Source organism: Carcharhinus amblyrhynchos, chromosome 12, assembly GCF_965287045.1.
Source record: "Carcharhinus amblyrhynchos chromosome 12, sCarAmb.v2.hapA, whole genome shotgun sequence".
Taxonomy (NCBI): domain Eukaryota; kingdom Metazoa; phylum Chordata; class Chondrichthyes; order Carcharhiniformes; family Carcharhinidae; genus Carcharhinus; species Carcharhinus amblyrhynchos.
The window spans coordinates 42982239-43002889 of NC_137335.1; the positions used below are offsets into that span (position 1 = coordinate 42982239).

Here is a 20651-nt window from a genome sequence, read left to right on the forward strand (position 1 = left end):
ACAAGTGTAATCTCACTGTTTTAAAAAAAAATCCTTGATAATGTTGTATCTTGTTGAACGAGGTGCAACATTTTTTTTAAGTAGTGCGCTAACTTCATAATCGAACATCCTCACTGTGTCTAAAAATCAGTTTTATATTTGTGGAATGTCCATAAAATTTCACGTTGTTTTGCTTCCGAAGTTTATCTTTATTTTAGTTTCTATCTTAATCCAATCAACTGAAAATTAAAAGTAAAAGGATTCAGTGTTTTAACTTCCTGGTTTGATATCAGTGAGAATATTTCAGTATGTTTGGCTGCTGACTCTGCTTGCTGATTCTGCCTTTGCTCCTTTGACTTGTCCAGATTTAAACAGCCTTCAAAGAAGGGGAAGTTTGCACTACAGAGATTGCTCTAGACCTTTGTGGGTAGCTTTCTTCAAGGTCATTGGCAAGTGCTGTTGCTTCAATGCGATAGAAAAATCTAGCCAACAACATTCAGACATCAAGAACAGCTTTGCCTCTGTAAAATTAATCTTATATAAATATATGAAAAATTCTTGTACCAAATGAATTTTCTGTCATGCTTATGTAGGTTCAGACATGCTATCTGAAAATCAATAGCTGGAGTTAGGACTCGGTCATAATAATAATCTCCCCTTCACTGAAAAAAAATGGAAGTATTTATTTATAATGTTGTTATTTTTATATTTAAATTTCAGCTATGTGGGAAAAAATTCTAAAAAGGTTAATTTGTTTGGCAAAAGCCCCCATAGAATCTGCATTTCACGTGTTTTAGTTTTAAATCAATGGCTCTCAAACGTTTTTGGTTGACCAATCCCTTTTTTAAAATGCATTCGTGATCATGGACCATTCCTCTCGATTATACTCCTATATGTATAACTCCTATGTTCATGAAAGTGCTGCATGTAAATTATTTTACTAATGCTTTTAAGAAAATAGCATTTACTTAAAGGTATCATGTGATGGGTTTTCCTATCTGGCTACCTTTGTTATGATGTTTGCCCACTCTGTTCCTGCCTTCCAGTTTGCACCATGTCTGCTTCTGGCTGCTGCTCATTTGGCTGCTCTTGATCACAGTACCCTCGGTGGTCTTGCACACTGGCCATTTTGTGAGGCCAGCCCTGGTCGGTAAGCATTGCAACATAATTTCCAGCCTCCTGGATCTCCAGGGGTCCATGGACACAGTTTGAGAACTACTGATTTAAATCATAATGTATCAGAATAAAGAAGGGGGGGAAATCAAAAAGTATTTAAAGAACACTATATTTTCTTCTTCAAACGTAGATCTGTGCTAGATTATGCTTCAAACTAGTATATTTTTAAGGCAAATATTTGAATGCTTCTGGAGCAATGTTTTTTTTTGTTCCAAACAGAGATGACATACACCAAAGCCTGTGTATTGTGCAGAACTGCCTGATGGGTTCAGGAAGCCTGTTGCCTTTCCTGGGAGGAGACCCCATACGTGACTTGTAAGATAAATTGGTGCATAATCCAAATTGTCTTTCATTTAAAAGTATTTGAGTTCCATTGCTTATTCTTTCAATTTTCCCCCTTTTAATCTCCTTCTCTTGGCTCATGATTTATGCTGGATTATAGCTCTACAAGTGCTGACTGCCTCCTGAAAATTCAGCCTTCATGTGTAAATGAAAATATAGCTATCAGGAGGCTATTTGCTGTGGAAGGCATAGAGTGAACCATGTCATTATCTGTTGTCTATGTATATTCCAATTGGCTATTATTCAAGACTGGCAACCCAATTTTTCTTAACCTAATTTAGGATTAGTGATTGTAGAACCACAAAGCTAGTAACAGCTTATACTGTCCCGATTAGGCTGTATATTTGTTCATTGTGCTAAACCCGAGTGTTTTCTTTTTGATCTCGAGGGTTATGTTTGAATATGGCTCAATGCAATATCTTGGAAAATCAGTTGTTGCCAGTAACATACCTTGAGTTGACATGAAGATATTAAATCAAAGACAGAGTCTCTTATGTAATGCAAAATTGTCTAGATAATAGCATCTTTGGCAAGTGGAGCATCCAAAATAAATTGACAATTATTTTAATGTAATGCCCAGTTTTGAATATCATTGATTCTTGAGATTATTTTATTAATATTTTATACACTACTTCACATGTTACTTGTTTGCAACAAAAACACAGCACAAAGGGATGTAATTTCCTAATCCCCTAAAGGCCTTACTCTGACAAGCTTATCAGCATGGAGAAAATCCTGAAAGTAGCAACATTTGTAATTGGAGTCACCCTGAGATCAGATCCTGTCCTGCACGTTCCGGTGGGAGAGTTGAGAACAAGAGGACATACGTCAAAATTTATGCTGGGCTATTCAGGAATGGTGTCAGGAAGCACTACTTCACACTAATAAAAATATGGAACACTTCTCCAGCCCCTCCTCATCCCCCACCCCCACCTACAAAATAAACTTGAGGCTATAAGCGGATGATAAATTTCAAAACTAAGATTGAAAGATCTTTGTTATGCAATGATGTTGAGGATTATGGCACCAATGCAGAAAAATGGAATTAATACTGGAACAACCATGATCTAACTGAATGGCCAACTCCTGTTCCTACCATCCTTACAGTTATTGCACATAATTCCTTCAAAGTTCCTTTGTAAAGGGACATAATTTTAAACTAGAGTTAGGCCGTTTTGAGTGCTATTAGGGAGAACACTCTTACACAGAAGATGGAGGAAACCTAGAACCCTTCACCCAAAAGCCAGTGGATGCTTTGTCAGTGAATTTTTTTAAAGGTTGAGATTGGTAGACTTTTGTTAGGTAAGGGTATTGAGCAAAGGTGGGCAAGTAAAGTTGAGATGCAGATAGCGAATGGCTTATTCCTCTTCCCAAGATTGACTGTTGGAGGCAATACATCAATGATAAAACAAATATAGACGCTTCTTTTATAAGCAAATAACCTAGGTATAATGACAGAAATCAAACAATATTCTATTGATGTTGTATTAACGATATTTAGAAGAAGCAGCAAACAAAAATAAACCATCAGTGACAATGACTAAAAGCAACTTTCACTCATCACTGGATATCTTGGCATTTTTCCCTTGTTTTTAACAAAATCTTATTTGTGCACCTCACAACCTAAGCTTGCTTTCAGGCAGCTCCTAATGACCAGCACCACGTTTTCTGCATTCTCCATATCAAGATGAGACCAATGTGGATGAAAGTATAAGAGGCAATGTCCTTTGAAAGACAATTAACATGAAAATCCGGATGTTTCCCACTTTCCTCAGCTTGTGCTTTACTTTCCTTTGGAGATCAGAAACTTTGCTTCAGTACTTTATTTGTTGGTCTTGATATTCAGTTTACTTTAAAATGGCACTCTTGCCTTGGTTCTTAGTTTCTCAGAATCCCTTTTATAGTGGAAAATGTTTCTGTTCAAGTACCAACTTCATATTTCATCTGGAGCGTTACTACATTCTAATCTAGAACATAGCTGCTTAAAGTATAAATTTAAAGGAATGGAAAAGTGGAGGGTACAAGCTTCTTGTACTTTCATTTGATATCAGTCACATCTCAATGTAGAAAATGAGATGCCGATGGTAAGGGAGCAGCCTGAAAACAACCATTAAGCGTAGCTCTCCAGATTTTGTTTAGTAACTGTTATACAAGGAGTACAAATAAGATTTTGTTCAAAATGTGTCAAAAATTCCAAGATATTTAGTGATGGGTTAAAAACTTGAATTTTGTTGATTAAACTTATTAATGTCACAGGTGGCTGTTTATACATAATGAGCAAAAAGTGGTAAAGATTGATTTTTATTTTTTCTGCTTTCCCTAATGTGAAATTGTCTGTCATTTCTATGTCAATGTATATAAAAGTCACTGTTATATTGAATGTTCCATTTTAATGTGACACTGCAACATCTTTCTCATTTTTATGCAGGGCTCCAACTTTGATGGTTTTGGAAGAGACCAAACTCTGCACTGGTGTTAATTATGGTATGTAGTAAAATAATTACTTTTGTTTTAAGTTGCGTTACACAAACGCACACACCAGTTTGACTTGCCTTACTCCAAATATAAATTGTTCATAGTAAATTCCATATTTAGTAACACTTAAAACTTCTAAGAAATATATACTGGCGTGAGATAGTACTTCTATGTTTCTAATGCCGGAGTTGATGAGATGGAAGTGATCCACCTTTGAAGGTGTTGGAAATGAAAATGCTACTGACAGTGAAATCTGTTAATAAAGATCTTTGCTTGATTGTGAAACTGAACTGTAATGAGAGTTTGGTTTCTCATTTTACTAATGATTTGTACATGATGGCTGTAACGACATATACCAGTACCCTGTGATATGTATTGATTAGCAGGTATGTATCATTGGTGTAGAGGGTTTAGAACCCATTCTCTGAAACTAAGTATTGCAAGAGAAACTGTAAAAATCTTCTTATGCACCCAGATAGTGGGCATATTTTCTGCTTTTCATTTTGCAAAAAGAGATTTCTTTCTCCACATTGTATCATAATTCAATGAAACACACCTTCCCTGGCTGAGAAGGTGGGATTCTTCCCATTTGATGAGGAACCTGGTGTAGTTTGTCTCTGAATTTAGTCCTACTGTTACAAACAAAGTATATTTCATAGTAATGTTCTATGGCTCTATATTTAAGAAAAACTTGGACAGGTACATGGATGAGAGGGGTGTGGAGGGATATGGGCCAGGTGCAGGTCAGTGGGACTAGGCAGAAAAATGGTTCGGCACAGCCAAAAAGGGCCAAAAGGCCTGTTTCTGTGCTCTGATGTCCATGGTTCTATTTCCTGATCTGGATTGAATCCCAGCAAAGAAGTAATAATTCCAATTGGTTGCTTATTGTGCCTGTTTTTGACCTACTTTCAAATCTGTAACAAAAGTGCAATTGAGTTGTTGATGTAATCCCCAAATCCATCTGTGAACATAATAAGAACATAAGAAATAGGAGCAGGAGTAGGCCATCTAGCCCTTTGAGCCTGCCCCGCCGTTCAGTAAGATCATGGCTGATCTGTCGTGGCTCAGTTCCATTTTCCCGCCCTCTCCCCATAACCCTTAATCCCCTTGCCTATCAAAAACCCATCAACCCGCGTCTTAAATATATTTAGTGAGGCAGCCTCCACCACTTCAACGGGCAGAGAATTCCAGAGATTCACCACCCTTTGAGTGAAGAAGTTCCTCCTAAACTCCGTTTTAAACTGCACCCCCCCCCCCTTGAGGCTGTGCCCCCTAGTCCTACTGTCCTTTCTGAGCGGGAAGAGTCTCTCCACCTCTATCCTATCCATCCCATTCATCATCTTTTATGTCTCAATGAGATCTCCCCTCATTCTTCTAAACTCTAACAAGTACAAGTCTAGTTTATTCAGCCTCTCCTCATAGTTCAACCCCCTCAATTCCGGTTGTTCTTTCTGTACTGTACTGTGAGTCTGTACTGTAATTTCTGTTTCAGATCCTTCAAGAGAAAACTACAGGGAAGCAATTTCCCGAGTCATAAGGAAACTACTACGTAAGTATAATATTCATCTGGTAATTAACCGAATATAAAAAAATGATTAGGCTCCTAATCCTGTTCCCACGGGCTGTAGACAATATGCCCATTCCCCCTTTGCCACTAAAGCCAAGGACTACCTTTAGCCTCTATCCCCTTCCTTGGATACCTTCACTACTATATCCTGCACATTCCTGATGTGTAATTTTGCTTTAGAAATAGTCAGGGATATAAATAAATATTTGGTATATTTATCTTTTAATATTGTACTAACTTCTATTCTTGCCAGAATAATAAGCAAAATCAGGAAATTTCATTCCCAGCCAGGATGTTGCCCATATTTTACTTTGTGGGGATGGACTGAGGAATTGCAAATAGAGCTGATAACTGCACAATGATCAATGCACTTCATCCTTACAATAGAGGGAATTTCATTGATGAAGCAGTTAAAGATAAATGGGCCTAGGGTGTTGCCCTGAAGCGCACTGCAACAATGTCCAAGACCCAAGATGATTGTCCTAAACAGTTACCCACCCTCCCACCCACCAACCAATCCCCAGTAACTGCAATCCCCTTTGATTTCAGTTGTAAGTAAACCTCCTTTGTGTCACATTCTATTAAATGCTATTTTGATGTCAAGAGCAATTACCTCACCTCTGGAATTCAGGACTTGTGTGCATGTTTGATCTAAAGAGTTTTGTGGTCCTGGCAGAACCCAAACTTAACAAAGATGAGCAGGTTATGATTTAAGTGTCCCTTGATAACACGTCTGATTACTTCTTCAATTATTTTGCTGTTGAATGGGTTCAGCTGATGTGCAGTAGTTGGATTTGCCCATCTTTTTGCTCTCTATTGTCATTGCTATTAAGCCTGGAGCAAAATTTTATGCACTACAATTAAGGATGATGTTGCCATCGTTGACATTGCTCTGTCCAGTGCAGTCAAATGTTTTTTGTTGTCACATGGAGTTATTCAAATTGGCTGAAGGCTGATATTGGCAATGGTAGAGACTGTAAGAGCTGACTGAGAATGATCACCAATCAGCATTCATAACTGTATATGGCAGGTTTGCAGGGCTTTTGCCTGATTCACTAAATTAACTGTCTCTTAGCTCTTCAGCTTTTTGTTATCTCTAACATGCATGTAGTCCTGTATCATAACCTTTGGCCATAGAATCTGAATGTGATGGTGAAGTGAGACATATGTTGTATCATCTGGTTAGTAGTGATAATATATAATTATGCTATTACTGATGGCCCACGTTGTCTCATGGATATCTGATACCTATTTTTGAGCTGCTAGATCTGTTCTTGATGTATCTCACCATATTGGTAGTTACACACAGCACAATGGAGAATGTTCTCTGTGTGAACCTGGGATTTGGCCATTCCCCTCAATGTTGAGTCACATCTGTGAGGGTTAGACTGGTGAGGATGATGTCAAGTTGATTAATCCCTCAATGATTCTCTTATCACTTTGAAAGTGCAATCATTCCTGTTGTCAATGACAGGTACTTTGCCAAGCAGTGCTCAACTTGGAGGTTCAACATGTACCTCCATATCAAGTATAGCTACTCTTGCCTCTTTTACATTTAACTCTTGTTTTCATATCTAGATAAGGACTATGTCAAGATTGGGAACAGTGCGTTATTGGCAGAGTCCAAATTGAAAATCATTGAGCAGGTTATTAATGAGTAGATGCCACTTGGTGGCATGTTGACTTTTCCATTACTTTGATGGTGATGGATCATAAATTGGCCAGATTTAATTGGTTTTTGTAGACAGGATATATCTGAGCAATTTTAGGCTTTGTTAGCTAGTCACCAGTGCCATGCTTGCAGTGGAATAGCTTGGCTAGGGATTGACTGGTACTGGTGGTCTTGGCACTGCCAACAATGTATTGTATGAATCTTTTCTCTGTTGTATTTAGTACAGTAAGAAGTCTCACAACACCAGGTTAAAGTTCAACAGGTTTATTTAGTTGCAAAATCCACTAGCAATCAGAGTGCTGCTCCTTCATCAGGTAAGTGGGAATTCTGTTCGCAAATAGGGCATATAAAGACACAAATTCAATTCACAAAATAATGGTTGGAATGTGAATCTTTACAAGTAATTAAGTCTTAAAGGTGCAGACAGTGTGAGTGGAGACAACGTTAAGCACAGGTTAATGAGATGTGTATTGTCTCCAGATAGGACAATTAGTAAGATTTTTGCAAGTCCAGGCAAGTCGTGGGGGTTACAGCTAATGTGACATGGACCCAAGATCTCGGTTAAGGCCACCCTTGTGTGCCAAACTTGGCTATCAGTCTCCGTTCAGCGACGCAGCATTGTGGTGGTGATGTTTGTACTTGGACTGCTGCAGTCCAGGTTCTGGGGTTTTGACTCAGTGACAGTTATCAATGGAACTAAAGTGGTTGGTCATTGACATTTATTATGGAAGAGGAAGAGTAGGAACTTCTGACTAAAGACACTTACAAATACTTTTCATCCTATTTGTTGCCTGATTTGTCCACCATTGTTGTCTGTGATAAGAGTGACAGTGATTTGATCTGGTCTGTTGGTTGTGGAAATGCTTACTCTGACTGTGACCTGCTAGTTTTGGCATTTAGCATGCAAATACTGTAACTTTACAAGATGGTGCCTTTTGGGAAGATGCGCCTGGTGTTGCACTGAATCAGGATTGGCCACCTAGCTTGATGGTGATGAACACCTGTAGGATGCACAGAGCCCTGTGGCATCACTGTACACTTTCACTGTAGATGCTCCTTCATGCTTTGTGGTGCCTATTTGTTAGATGTTAGCTCTGCCATCATTCTAACCTACTTAGCATGCCAGTAATGTCGCATTACATAATGGATGGCTGTGAAGATGAAACTTTGTCATCTGCAAGACTTTGTGTAGTTGTCACTGCTACCAGTGTTAGCATGGATAGAGATTCGCCTATGATAGATTAGTGAAGACACAGTCAAACAGGTTATTACACCACAATTTCCCATCACCTGTTGGGTAACTTTAGCCTTCAGGATTCAACAAGCTCAATCAGTGGTGACTTGACTGAGACACTCTGGTGGAGAATGTTGATGTCCTCCATCATGCTTTCAGTCTGTGTTATTGAACAAGGAGGAGTACAGATTAAACAGTTGATGGGACAATGCGTGATAATCAGCAAAGTTTCCTTAACATTGACCTGAAGCTTTGAGACATGATGGTTCAGTGTGGGAGGTTACTGTGTCAGTTAAGCTTTGCATCATAGTCTGATTGCTGGTGGAGTTATTCAACCAGTGGAACGTACCCAGAAATGTGAGTATTAGTCCCCTGTTGTTGCTAAGGAGGATGTAATGAGGATCACGAGTTATAATTGCCTTATCCTAAGGATGATTTTTTTCTTCTAGACTTCAGTATTCAAGTACATCTTCTGTAATAACCTCAAGAGGTTATTACAGAAGGTCAGGGGGCATGGAGTCGGGGGTAGGGTGTTAGCGTGGATAGAGGATTGGCTGTCAAATAGGAGGCAGAGAGTGGGGGTCAATGGGTGCTATTTTGATTGGCGGTTGGTGACTAGTGGAGTGCCCCAGGGGTCGGTGCTGGGGCCTCAGCTATTCACCATTTATATAGATGATCTGGAGGAGGGAACCGAGTGTATGGTGTTGAAATTTGCTGATGACACCAAGATTGGTGGAACGGCAAATTGTGCGGAGGGTGTGGAGAGTCTGCAGAAGCATCTAGATAGGCTGGGCGAATGGGCCAGGAGCTGGCAAATGGAATTTAATGTTGGCAAATGTGAGGTTGTCCACTTTGGTAGGAATAATGGTAGGAAGGACTGTTACTTACGTGGCGAAAAACTGCAGCATGCTACGGTGCAGAGGGACCTCGGGGTCCTTGTGCATGAGTCGCAAAAACCCAGCCCGCAGGTGCAGCAGGTGGTCAGGAAGGCGAATGGGATGCTGGCCTTCATGGCGAGGGGGATTGAATATAAAAGTAGGGAGGTCTTGCTGCAGCTGTATAGGGCACTGGTGAGGCCACAGCTGGAGTACTGTGTGCAGTTTTGGTCGCCGCACTTACGCAAGGATATTTTGGCCTTGGAGGGAGTGCAGAGGAGGTTTACTAGGCTGATACCGGAATTGAGGGGGTTGAACTATGAGGAGAGGCTGGATAAACTAGGCTTGTACTCGTTAGAGTTTAGAAGAATGAGGGGAGATCTCATTGAGACATATAAGATGTTGAACGGGATGGATAGGATAGAGCTGGAGAGGCTCTTCCCGCTCAGAAAGGACAGTAGGACTAGAGGGCACAGCCTCAAGATAAAGAGGGGGCGGTTTAGAATGGAGTTGAGGAGGAACTTCTTCACTCAAAGGGTGGTGAATTTCTGGAATTCTCTGCCCATTGAAGTGGTGGAGGCTGCCTCGCTCAATATTTTTAAGACGCGGGTTGATAGGTTTTTGATAGGCAAGGGGATTAAGGGTTATGGGGAGAGGGCGGGAATGTGGAACTGAGCCACGACAGATCAGCCATGATCTTATTGAATGGCGGGGCAGGCTCGAGGGGCTAGATGGCCTACTCCTGCTCCTATTTCTTATGTTCTTATGTTCTTTTCCTTCGACAGTCTTCCACATTGTATCACTTATAAACTTGAGGTCCTCCAAAATTGCTGCCTGTGTCCTAATTTGCACCAAGTCCTTTCCACCTACCGCCTCTGTACTTGCTGACCAACAATGGCTTCCAGTTAAGCAATGTCTCAATTTTTAAATTCTCATCCTTATTTTGAAAACCCTGCATTCTGTCGTCTCTCCTTATCTCTAATCTTCTCTGGCTGTATAAGTCTCTAGGGTATGTATGTTCTATATCTAGTTCTTGCCTCTTCAGCATCCCAGATTTTAACTGCTCTATCATTGGTGGCTGCACCTTCAGCTGTCTTGATCCAAAACCCTGGAATTCTGTCCTTAAACCTCTTCACCTCTCTTTTTAGCATTTTTGATTTTTCAGAGATGGTTTTAAACTGAGTGGTTTTCCAGAAAATGTTGTTTGCACACTGGGATTGAAGTGATGCATCATCCTAACCCAGGGATCGCAGACTCTCTTCCCTGAATGATTTTGTCACTAGTTGGCAGCTTCTTGACACTCTTCCTTATTCTAGCTCATAAATTGTCAGGTTTAGTTATTTTAACAATATATAATGACTTGATTTGAATTTATGACCTTGGTTGACAGTCCACTACCATAACTACAAGCCTGCGTTCTTACCCATATGAAATGGTATCTTTCACAGTTATGTCTGTTTACAATCAAGTCTCTGACTACCTTTAAATTCAGTGATCTCCTGCTCAGTCTGGCACTGTCATTTGGAGTGAATTCTAAACAATATGATTTCCTTCTCTGATTTCCTGGACCATTGCACTCAGTAATTAGCTCAGTTTCATAAAAATATCCACTGATTTCATCCATAGGCAACTTCTAATCCATTCATTGGTTTTAACTTGAATCCCAATGCTTTAAGTAGCAGTCTTCCACGTCAAATTCAAAAGAATTTTTAGGGACTATTAACACCATTTTCTAGGGCTTATTAAAACACAAATGAAACCAAATTTAAAATTCCTAGTATACCCAGTGGTCTTTGTTTAAAAAAAGTTAACTTTTATTTCAAATTTTCCTTTCCACAGGATGTTACTAATGAATGTCACCTATCCTTTAAAATACTAATGCGAGCATTTATGCTGTTTGTACATTCAGGAGGTAAGGGTGAGGATAGTTGGAATAAAATAAGTCAAGTGAGCCACTCTTTTTTCCCCTTTCTAGAGAGTGCATGAAAGATGTGATTAGGAAGTAGAATGCTTCTCATTTTTTTTCCTGTCCCACAAAGCTAAATACAAGACAGTAGCAAAACACAGGAGAAATATAAACCATCTGTTCCTTATCTATTCCTTTAGATCACATGCTGGATAACTCTGAAGATGACACAAAGTCTTTATTCGTAATAATTAAGGTGAGAATGGAAACAACATTTTAAAATGTGTTTAAAAATCAGGTCAGAAACTCCAGGGTATTTTATGAAGTCAGCCTAGATCATACGTAACTGCACTTTGAATTCTGGCACAGGTAAGCATAAGATGTTTCACTCCAGGTATGATTCAAATGATCCACTCCAGAGCTTTTATCAAACAAGATGTTAACTGCATTTGTAAATACGTATAATAGGACAATTAGCAATAACTTTTACAAACAAGAAAAAAACACAATCATGATATTGTATATACCTTCACAGCTTAAAAAAAATACTGTTCCAATTCCAAAACCTCTACAAACGCAGACTCCTCTCATAGGTTTAGTACCAAAACTAAGTATGCGCATGTAATGCTGAATCTTGCAGCTTTCCAACCCGTCTATGTGGATTACCCTTTGGATGTTTAGTTGAAAACGCTGAGGCCTTCCAACCCTGCGCCTTTCAGCATACTTCAAGAGATAGAGGCACTCCTTGCCTCTAGCTGTTAGCTAGTAAGCCACCAAGAGCTAAATTTCTAGTTCCAGGGAGAGAGATAGAAACATACTGCTTTTCAGTCTGGGGCCTAACAGCTTTTAACTAAAACTGAAAGTGAATCCTTGGATTCCTGTGTGAAGGAATTAATCTTCCCCCAACAATTCATAAGGGTTGGAAAACGCCAGGGCACTGCATTAGGCCCAAATTAAAAATATACAAGAATGATACATTTGCTGCCATGGAGGCTTAGTTAAGCCTAATGTGCGACTGAGCTATCTTAACTAGGAAGATGGTATATTTACACCCCTGTTGACTCAACTGATTTTAGCAACTGCTATAATTGGCCTTAATACTTTGATACAAGGGAAGGAGAGAGCAGTTTCTTCCCATTTTCTGTCAAGTTGCTTTTGCAGGAGAATATTTGCTTTTGTGACAGTGTTGTCATATCTTATGAACTGCAGGCCCAAAGCAATCTTTTAGATGCTTAACATCTAAGCTCATGAATGAGAATTGGCCACAGTATAATGGACTGAAGTTTTGTGGGATATGGGTGTCGCTGGCTGGCCAGCATTTATTGCCCATCCCTAGTTGCCTGAGGGCACTTGAGAGCCAACCACATTGCCATGGCTCTAGAGTTACATGCAGACCAGACCAGTTAAGGACAGTAGATTTCCTTTCCTAAAGGACATTAGCGAATGAAATGGGTTTTCGAACAATCAACAATGGTTTTGTGATCATCAGTAGTTTCTTAATTCCAGATATTTTTTATCTGCTGTGGTGAGATTCGAACCCAGTTCCCCAAAACATTAGCTGAGTTTCTGGATTAATAGCCTAGCAATAATATCACTAGGCTATCCCCTCCCCTGTAAGTTATGCTCGTGTTTCTGTATAAGTCATTGCCTTCATAAGAGGGAAGGACTTTTTTTGCTGCATCTTACTGCTGTTTTAAAAAAATGTATATTGTAATATTTCAGATTATGGGAGACTTGTTGCAGTTTCGTGGTTCTTATAAGCATGAGTTTGACTCTAGATGGAAAAGCTTTAACCTTGTGAAAAAATCCATGGAGAATAGGGTAAGGATGACATATTGGCAATTCTTTTTCTTTTGATACAAACACTTACTATGTTTCAGTTCATTTCTAAGAAATCCTAAGATGGTTTTGTAGTTATATTCAGGTCTAATGGAAAGCTGAGTTCAAAAATCACTTGATGAATGAACGGCATGCTTAGCAATTATATTCAATTGCGTTGTACAGACAGACGACATCCCCCTCAGCCCCCCACCACCCCAATGCTATAATTTCCTTTACTAATTGCTTTGTCGTGTTTGTTCTTGAGCCATCCATTGGTAAATGCCCTTCAGATGGGATTGGGGAGAAAAGCTGACCTTTTTGTTCAGAAAGATGTATGCACATGACAGACCATTTGATCAATCAGTTTCATCATTTCAGAAAAGACCTTTGATGCCCTTTGAATCAAATGAATCTCACTGCAGAGATTTTGCTTCCGCTATCCTACATGTTACACTTCCCATCATTCTTAAACTTGCTTTTAATCCATTTATACCCACAGCCCATTGTAATAGAGGTATGATTGAGTTTGAAATGGCGCTCTAGCTTTTTGGCATCTTGTTGCAGAAATACTACATGTGTGGCTATCAAAGTTCACCTGCATTACTGCACTTAGAAGAGAAAGTTGAGAACTGCTTTTGACTTATTACCTCTAGAAACTTCAGAGATAGTAGAGTGTGAATTAAAATCCCAAGTTGCTAGACAAGTTTGTTTCCCTTTACACTATCTTCAACCACCAAAGCCACACAGGGTCTGCCCTTGGCGCTTTAGCGCGTACACCACATCCATGGCGATCACCGTGTTGCACTTGGCGTGTTCAGTGTAGGTCACCAAGTCCCTGATCACATTCTCCAAAAACACCTTAAACATCCCACGGACCTCCTTGTAGATCAAGCTGGAGATATGCTTGACGTCTCTGTGGTGAGCCAGATGCCTGATAACAGGTTTGGTAATGCCTTGAATATTGTCACGGAGCACCGTTTGGTGCCGCTTGGTTCCACCTTTACCAAGCCCTTTACCACCTTTCCCTCTTCCCGACATAATAAAGAAGGGCAAAGCGTTGCTCATTTCAACAAGGAGATTGAGTGTCAGCATCTAGAAATACTTACCAACTATAGTGTTAGTAAAAACAGGTCCAATTTCTTATACGGCTCAAACTGAAGATGAGCTAGTTTGGTATGCCGTACTGGCCAATTGTGGTCATCTCAAAATTATTTCTCTGAATCATCTCCAAAAATACTGTACCAACCTTGTAGCCCCAAGTATTGTGAATACTATAACAGAAGACTCAGATGAATTTGAGTTGTCAAGTAGAAGGCAAAGCTTATTAATAAACAATATGAAATATGAAAGTATAATAATTACTGTTTCTCAGTAACCTAACTCTCTGAAGCACACCAAAATAGAAGAATTCTACCAAAAGGTTACAGGTCAATAATTCAAGGGGAAAGGATAGATGATGGAACCTTAAAATGGTGTCCGGGTTATATGTTTGGTGTCTCAGCACTGGTCTACGAAACAACGAACAACTCTTGCACTACTTTTCAGGCAAAGCTTGCAGTCAGTCAATTACAGAACATCAAGCTAATATGGAGCAATTTTCATTCATTTTTTGTTTTCGATTGGGTCTGGAGATTCAGGAGCTGTTGTCCTCTTTACGCTAGCGGACAATCCTTATTGTTTTCTCCTCAAAAACTAAATTAGCCTACCTGCTTTTAAAACACAGTTTCCTGGCATACGTATTTCAAAACCATAAATCACCATGTGACCCTTTTCCCCAGGGTCGAACATTTTCTGTTTTTTAAAAATTCATTTATGGGACATGGGCATTGCTGGCTGGCCAGCATTATTGCCCTTCCCAGTTACTCTTGAGAAGGTGGTGGTGAGCCACTGCCTTGAACTGCTGCAGTCCATGTGCTATGGGATGACCCCAGTGCCATTAAGGAGGGAATTCCAAGATTTGGATCCAGCGACTGTGAAGGAACGGTGATATATTTGCAAGTCAGAATGATGAGTGGCTTGGAGGGGAAATTACAGATGGTAGCATTCCATGTATTTGCTACCCTTGTCTTTCCAGGTGGAAGTGATCATAGGTTTGGAAGGTGCTGTCTAAGGATCTTTGGTGAAGTGCATTTTGTAGATTTTGTATACACTGCTGCTACTGAGCATTGATGGTGGAGGGAGTGGATGTTTGTAGAAGTAGTGCCAATCAAGTGGGCTGCTTTGTCCTGAATGGTATCAAGCTTCTTGAATGTTGCAGCTGAACCCATCAAAGGCAAGTGGGAAGTATTCCATCACATACCTGACCAATGCCTTGTAGATGATGGATAGGTTTTGGGGAGTCAGGAGGTGAGTTACTTGCTACAGTATTCCTAGCTTCTGACCTGTTCTTGGAGCCACTGTGTTTATGTGGTGAGTCCAGTTGCGTTTCTGGTCAATGGTAACCCCAGGGATGTTGACAGCAGATGATTCAGTAATGGTAACACCATTGAATGTCAAGGGGTGATTGTTAGAGTGTTTCTTATTGGTGATAGTCGTTGCTTGCCATTCGTGGCACGAATATTATTTGTCAGCCCAAACCTGGATATTGTCCAGATCTTGTTGCATTTGAACATGGACTGCTTCAGTATCTGAGAGGTTGAGAATGGTGCTGAACATTGTGCAATCATTGGCGAACATTTCCACTTCTGATCTTATGATGGAGGGAAGGTCACTGAAACAGCTGAAGATGGTTGGGCCTAGGATGCTACCCTGCAGGAATTGTGCAGAGAGATCCTGGAGCGGAGACAACTGTCTCTCCACAACTACAACCAATGGAGTTTTTGCCCCCTGATACCCATTGATTCCAGTTTTGCTAGGGGTCCTTGATGCCACACTTGGTCGAATGCAGCCTTGATGTCAAGGGCTGTCACTTTCACTTCACCTTTGGAATTCAGCTCTTCCATCCATGATTGAACCAAGACTGAGTACCGAGGTTAGGAGCTGAATGACCATGGTGAAACCCAAGCTGGGTGTCACTGAGCAGGTTATTGCTGAGCAGGTCCTGCTTGAGCACTGTTGGCGACCTCTTCCATCAATTTACTGATGGTCCAGAGTAGACTGGGTGGTAATTGGCCAGATTAGATTTGTCCTGCTTTGTGTATAGGACATAGCTGTGCAATTTTCTACATTCTTGGTAGATCCCAGTGTTTTAACTGTACTGCATGAGTTTAATTAGGGGAGCAGCAAGTTCTGGAGCACAACTCTTCAGTATAAGTGCCGAAATGTTATCAAGGCCCATTGTCTTTGCAATATCCAGTGCCTCCAACCGTTTTTTTGATATCGCGTGGAGTGAATCGAATTGGCTGTGGACAGGAATCTGAGATGTTGGGGATCACTGGAGGAGGCTGAAATGAATCATTCACTTGGCACTTCTGACTGAAGGTTGCTACAAACACTTCAGCCCTATCTTTTGCACTAATGTGATGGGCTCCTCCATCATTGAGATTGAGAATATTTGTGGAGTCTCCTCCTCCAGTGAGTTGTTTAATTGTCCACCACCATTCATGTTTGGACGTGGCTGGACTGAAGAGCTTAGATCTGATCCATTGGTTGTGGGATTGCTTAGCTCTGTCTATCACTTGCTGTTTGTGTTTTGGCATGCAAGTAGTCCTGTTTGGTAGCTTCACCAGGTTGACATCTCATTTTTTGGTATGCCTGGTGCTGCTCCTGGCTTGCCCTCTACACTCCATTGAACCAGGGTTGACTGGGTTTTTGCCATTGGCTTGATGGTAATGGTTGAGAGGGGGCTATGCAGGGCCATGAGTTTGCAGATTGTACTGGAGTACAGTTCCACTGCTGTTGATGGCTCACAGCACGTCATGGATGCCGTGTCTTGAGTTGCTCGATCTGTTCGAAGTCTGTCCCATTTAGAGTAGTGATAGTGCCACACGTGATGGAGGATATTCTCAATGTGAAGGCGGGACTTCGTCTCCACAAGGACTGTGTGGTGGTCACTCTTATCGATGCTGTCATGGAGAGATGCATCTGCACCTGGCGGATTGGTAAGGATGAGGTCAAGTATATTTTTTCCTCTTGGTTCCTTCATCACCTGCTGCAGACCTAGTCTAGCAGTTACATCCTGCAATTACATCCAAGTGTAGCTCAACATAGAGGGCTACTGATTCATTAGCTGGAGGAGGACAGTACATGGTAACCAATAAGAGGTTTCCTTGCCTGTGTTTAATCTGAAGCCATGAGAGTTCATGGGGTCCAGATGTTAAGGAATGCCTGGGCAACTCCCTTCTGACTATATACGACCGTACCTTCACCTCTGCTGGTGGGACAGGCCACATCCAGGGATGGTAGTGATGGTACTTAGGGTATGATTCTGTGAGAATGACTATGTCAGGCCATTGCTTTACTAGTCTGTGAGACAGCTCTCCCAAAATTGGCACTAGCCCTTAGATGTTAGTAAGGAGAACTTTGCAGGGTCGACAGGGTTGTTTGTTTTTGCCCTTGTCTTTTCTGGTCCCTAGGTCGATGCCAGGTAATCCGTCCGGTTTTATTTCTTTGATGAGAGTTTCTAGGTATTGATACAACTAGGCTTGCTAGGCTATTTCAGAGGGCAGTTGAGAGTCAACCACATTGCTGTGGCTCTAGAGTCACACATAGGCCAGACCAGGAAATGATGGCAGATTTCCTTTCTTAAAGGACATTAGTGAACCAGATGGATTTTTCCGACAATGGTTTCATGGTCACCAGTAGACTGTTAATTCCAGATTTTTTTTGTTGAATTCAAATTGTGCCATGATGGGATTCAAACCCGGGTCCCCAGAACGTTAGTTCAGTTTCTGGATTAATAGTCTAGCAATAATACCATTAGGCTGCTGCCTTCCCCTTCTTCTTTAAAACTGCTTAATTATCTTTTCTTGTGAAATGCTGTTTTTTCCAGAAACAGCAGCAATCAGAGTTTTTGCATTAACCTTTTAAAGGATAATGTCTTTTTAAAAAAAAACAAATTCGTCCAGTGTGTTCTTTGTCCTTGAAGATGAACCATTTTCTGTGATTAAATTGTTTATGACAAACTAAACATTTTTTTTCTGGAATATAGAATGTTATAGGGTAAGTTTAATGAGATGTTTAGGATTTTGAAAGGAATTGATATAGTACTTGGAACGTAGTTCTGATGGTGAAGGGAATCTAGGACATGGGGGCTTCCTGTGACAGAATCATGGATAAACACTGTGGAACTCAATTGCTAAATCACAATGTGCCCCCTCCTTTCTCCACTTTTAAAAATTCTGTACTTTTTATATCAGCATTTTGGTTTATTCTTTTAACTGTCCCACCTCTTTGTTCCTTTTTGGTTATTTTTCCTCTTTGTAAAGCACCTTAGAATGGTTTTTTTATGTTAAAGGCACTGCACAAGTGCAGGTTTTTCCTCCAGAAGGTACCTTCTTGTTTGCGTATTTTCAAGGCTCAAGAGTTCCAAGATTTTGAATGTTTCCTCAACTATATTCTCTGACACTAGGGATCATGGTCCTTCAGTGCACCACTTCCAGGACTTGGATATTTCTGTTTTATCTTAATGAGAATTAACTGAGTTGTAATAAGCTGAACTTGATCAGAATGCTAACTATATCGCTGCATCTCAGTCTGAGACTTGCAACCTCTTGATTTAGCCATATGGCTCCCGTTTTGTTCTATTGTTATTCAGTAATGACAAGAAATGGTCAGTGCTGTCAATTTCTTTCATTGTTATTTCCAATATCTTTACTTAAGGAAGCATGTCTCTATTTTCTTTCTTCCATATTTAAGCTTCTGCACTCTTATTGAAATTAATCAGGTGTAGATTGGTTTGCTTGGAAGTGTTATTCAGGGCTGTAGTCCATGTCTTCATTTACTTCATCAAATTCACGTTGGTATAATTTGTGTGTGTGGCCAATGTCTTTGGTTCCAGAGTTGTGATCATTTATGTAGATCAGAAACAGTTGGAATCTTAGCATTGGGTGAGATTTTCCAGCCCTTCCTGTCAGCAGGAACATCCAGTCTTGCTGAAGTCTACTCCTGGCAGTGATGGGGCTGGCAAGCCATGCAGAAGCTTGTAGACTTTGGCAGGACCAAAAGATCCTGCCTGTGACCAACAGTTCACTGCATCTGTGGAGGGAAACCCTGCTGTGGGCCACCGGAAAAGCCCAGCCCTTGACTGTGTATCTCCCAAACTTATCATTCCCATAACAAGTACCATAACAATGTGAAGTAGGGAAAAAGTGAATGTATTTTGTACCTGAACGGAAAAGGTTAATAGATTTTGTACCTGGAATATGTCACAAACATAACCCTTCCTCATGGCTGATCTCCTTTAGCTTATACTGCTCCTGGCATTAATATAAGTTATTTGTACATGTATTACATGCTTTAACTCTCATTTTCATAAAGACAGATAGTTTAATGTGGTTGTTATTTTGTAAACTTTGCAAATCTTACCTATTTGTGTTAGTTGGACATTGTTACACAGATGGTAGTTTAGGATACTGACTTTTGACAGCAGCTGATGGCAGATCGCGATACTGTCTTTTAACAGGAAGAGTCCTGCTGGGACAGCCATGATTGCACAAGTAACTTCAAAGGCAGGGATGCCAGTACTGTTGCAGAAAGATTTTGAATCGTGACCGTGTGTCATGACTGCACCTGCCAGCTGGACTGTGAATTGTGATTAATCTGGGGCTGCATCACAACCAAGGAAGGAAGACCCGGAGTTCTGGCTGGAATGGGAAACTTGTGTCATGATTGACACTAAGACTCATGATGTATAAATGTCCGCTTGTGTTTGTGTTCAATGAAAAGTCTGGTAACCCTACTTCTCCCAAAACTCTGGAATAAGCCTCAGAGTTTTAAAATAAAAACCACTGTATTTTGACTCACTAACAGTCTCAGAGGTAATATTTTACCTACAACAAATGTTTTCTCTATTTCAGCAAATTCCTTATCCACCTTCATTTTTCTTTTTGGCGCATCCTTGCATACTTTTTTCCCTTATGGAATAATGAAGTAGTGGAAGGATTCCTGAGCTGATAATCAGCCTGGTGAACCACATTATGAACGCTCCCTCCGTAACCAATAAGTCCTGATGTTGAACTTGAAGCTGGAGCTTCTAGCCCAGAGGTAGGGACACTACCACTGTGCCACAAGATCTCCTAGCTCCATCATATGTTATGCGAATAAATCCATTTTGAAATATTGATGTTTTTAAAATAATCACAAGTTGCTTCTTTAACTGTTTTATTCTACAGCTACACGGAAAGAAACAACACATCCGAGCGCTGCTGATTGATCGGGTTATGCTGCAACATGAGGTTTGTCCATTTTAAATTAACTAAATCTGATCTTTATCCCACTGGAATTAATGTGAAGATGCTTTTTAAAGTTTTGAATACATTTTAATGCAAACATTTTGGAGAGAATTTGAAATTATATCATTCAATGAAGATGTTAAGATGTGAAAGAAAAAATTCCAAGGGATGGACCAACTATCCATGGTTAACTTTAAAAAAACTAAAGATAGTGTCAGACTTGAAGGAAAAAACATACAATTGATCAGAGATTGATGACTGATTAGAAGATTG

The 20651-nt window shown here is 40.3% G+C and overlaps 1 protein-coding gene across 2 annotated transcripts in view; it reads left to right on the plus strand.

Annotated features, from left to right (window-relative positions):
* LOC145350944 (proteasome activator complex subunit 4-like) overlaps nucleotides 1-20651 on the plus strand; it is a 156884-nt gene that overhangs the window by 66225 nt on the left and 70008 nt on the right. For both annotated transcript variants that reach the window (XM_080200453.1, XM_080200454.1), the window contains 6 exons: nucleotides 1375-1470; nucleotides 3926-3981; nucleotides 5465-5521; nucleotides 11427-11482; nucleotides 12949-13047; nucleotides 20319-20381. In XM_080200453.1, coding sequence (XP_080056579.1) covers nucleotides 1375-1470; nucleotides 3926-3981; nucleotides 5465-5521; nucleotides 11427-11482; nucleotides 12949-13047; nucleotides 20319-20381 — 427 coding nt within the window. The remainder of the gene's footprint in view (nucleotides 1-1374; nucleotides 1471-3925; nucleotides 3982-5464; nucleotides 5522-11426; nucleotides 11483-12948; nucleotides 13048-20318; nucleotides 20382-20651) is intronic.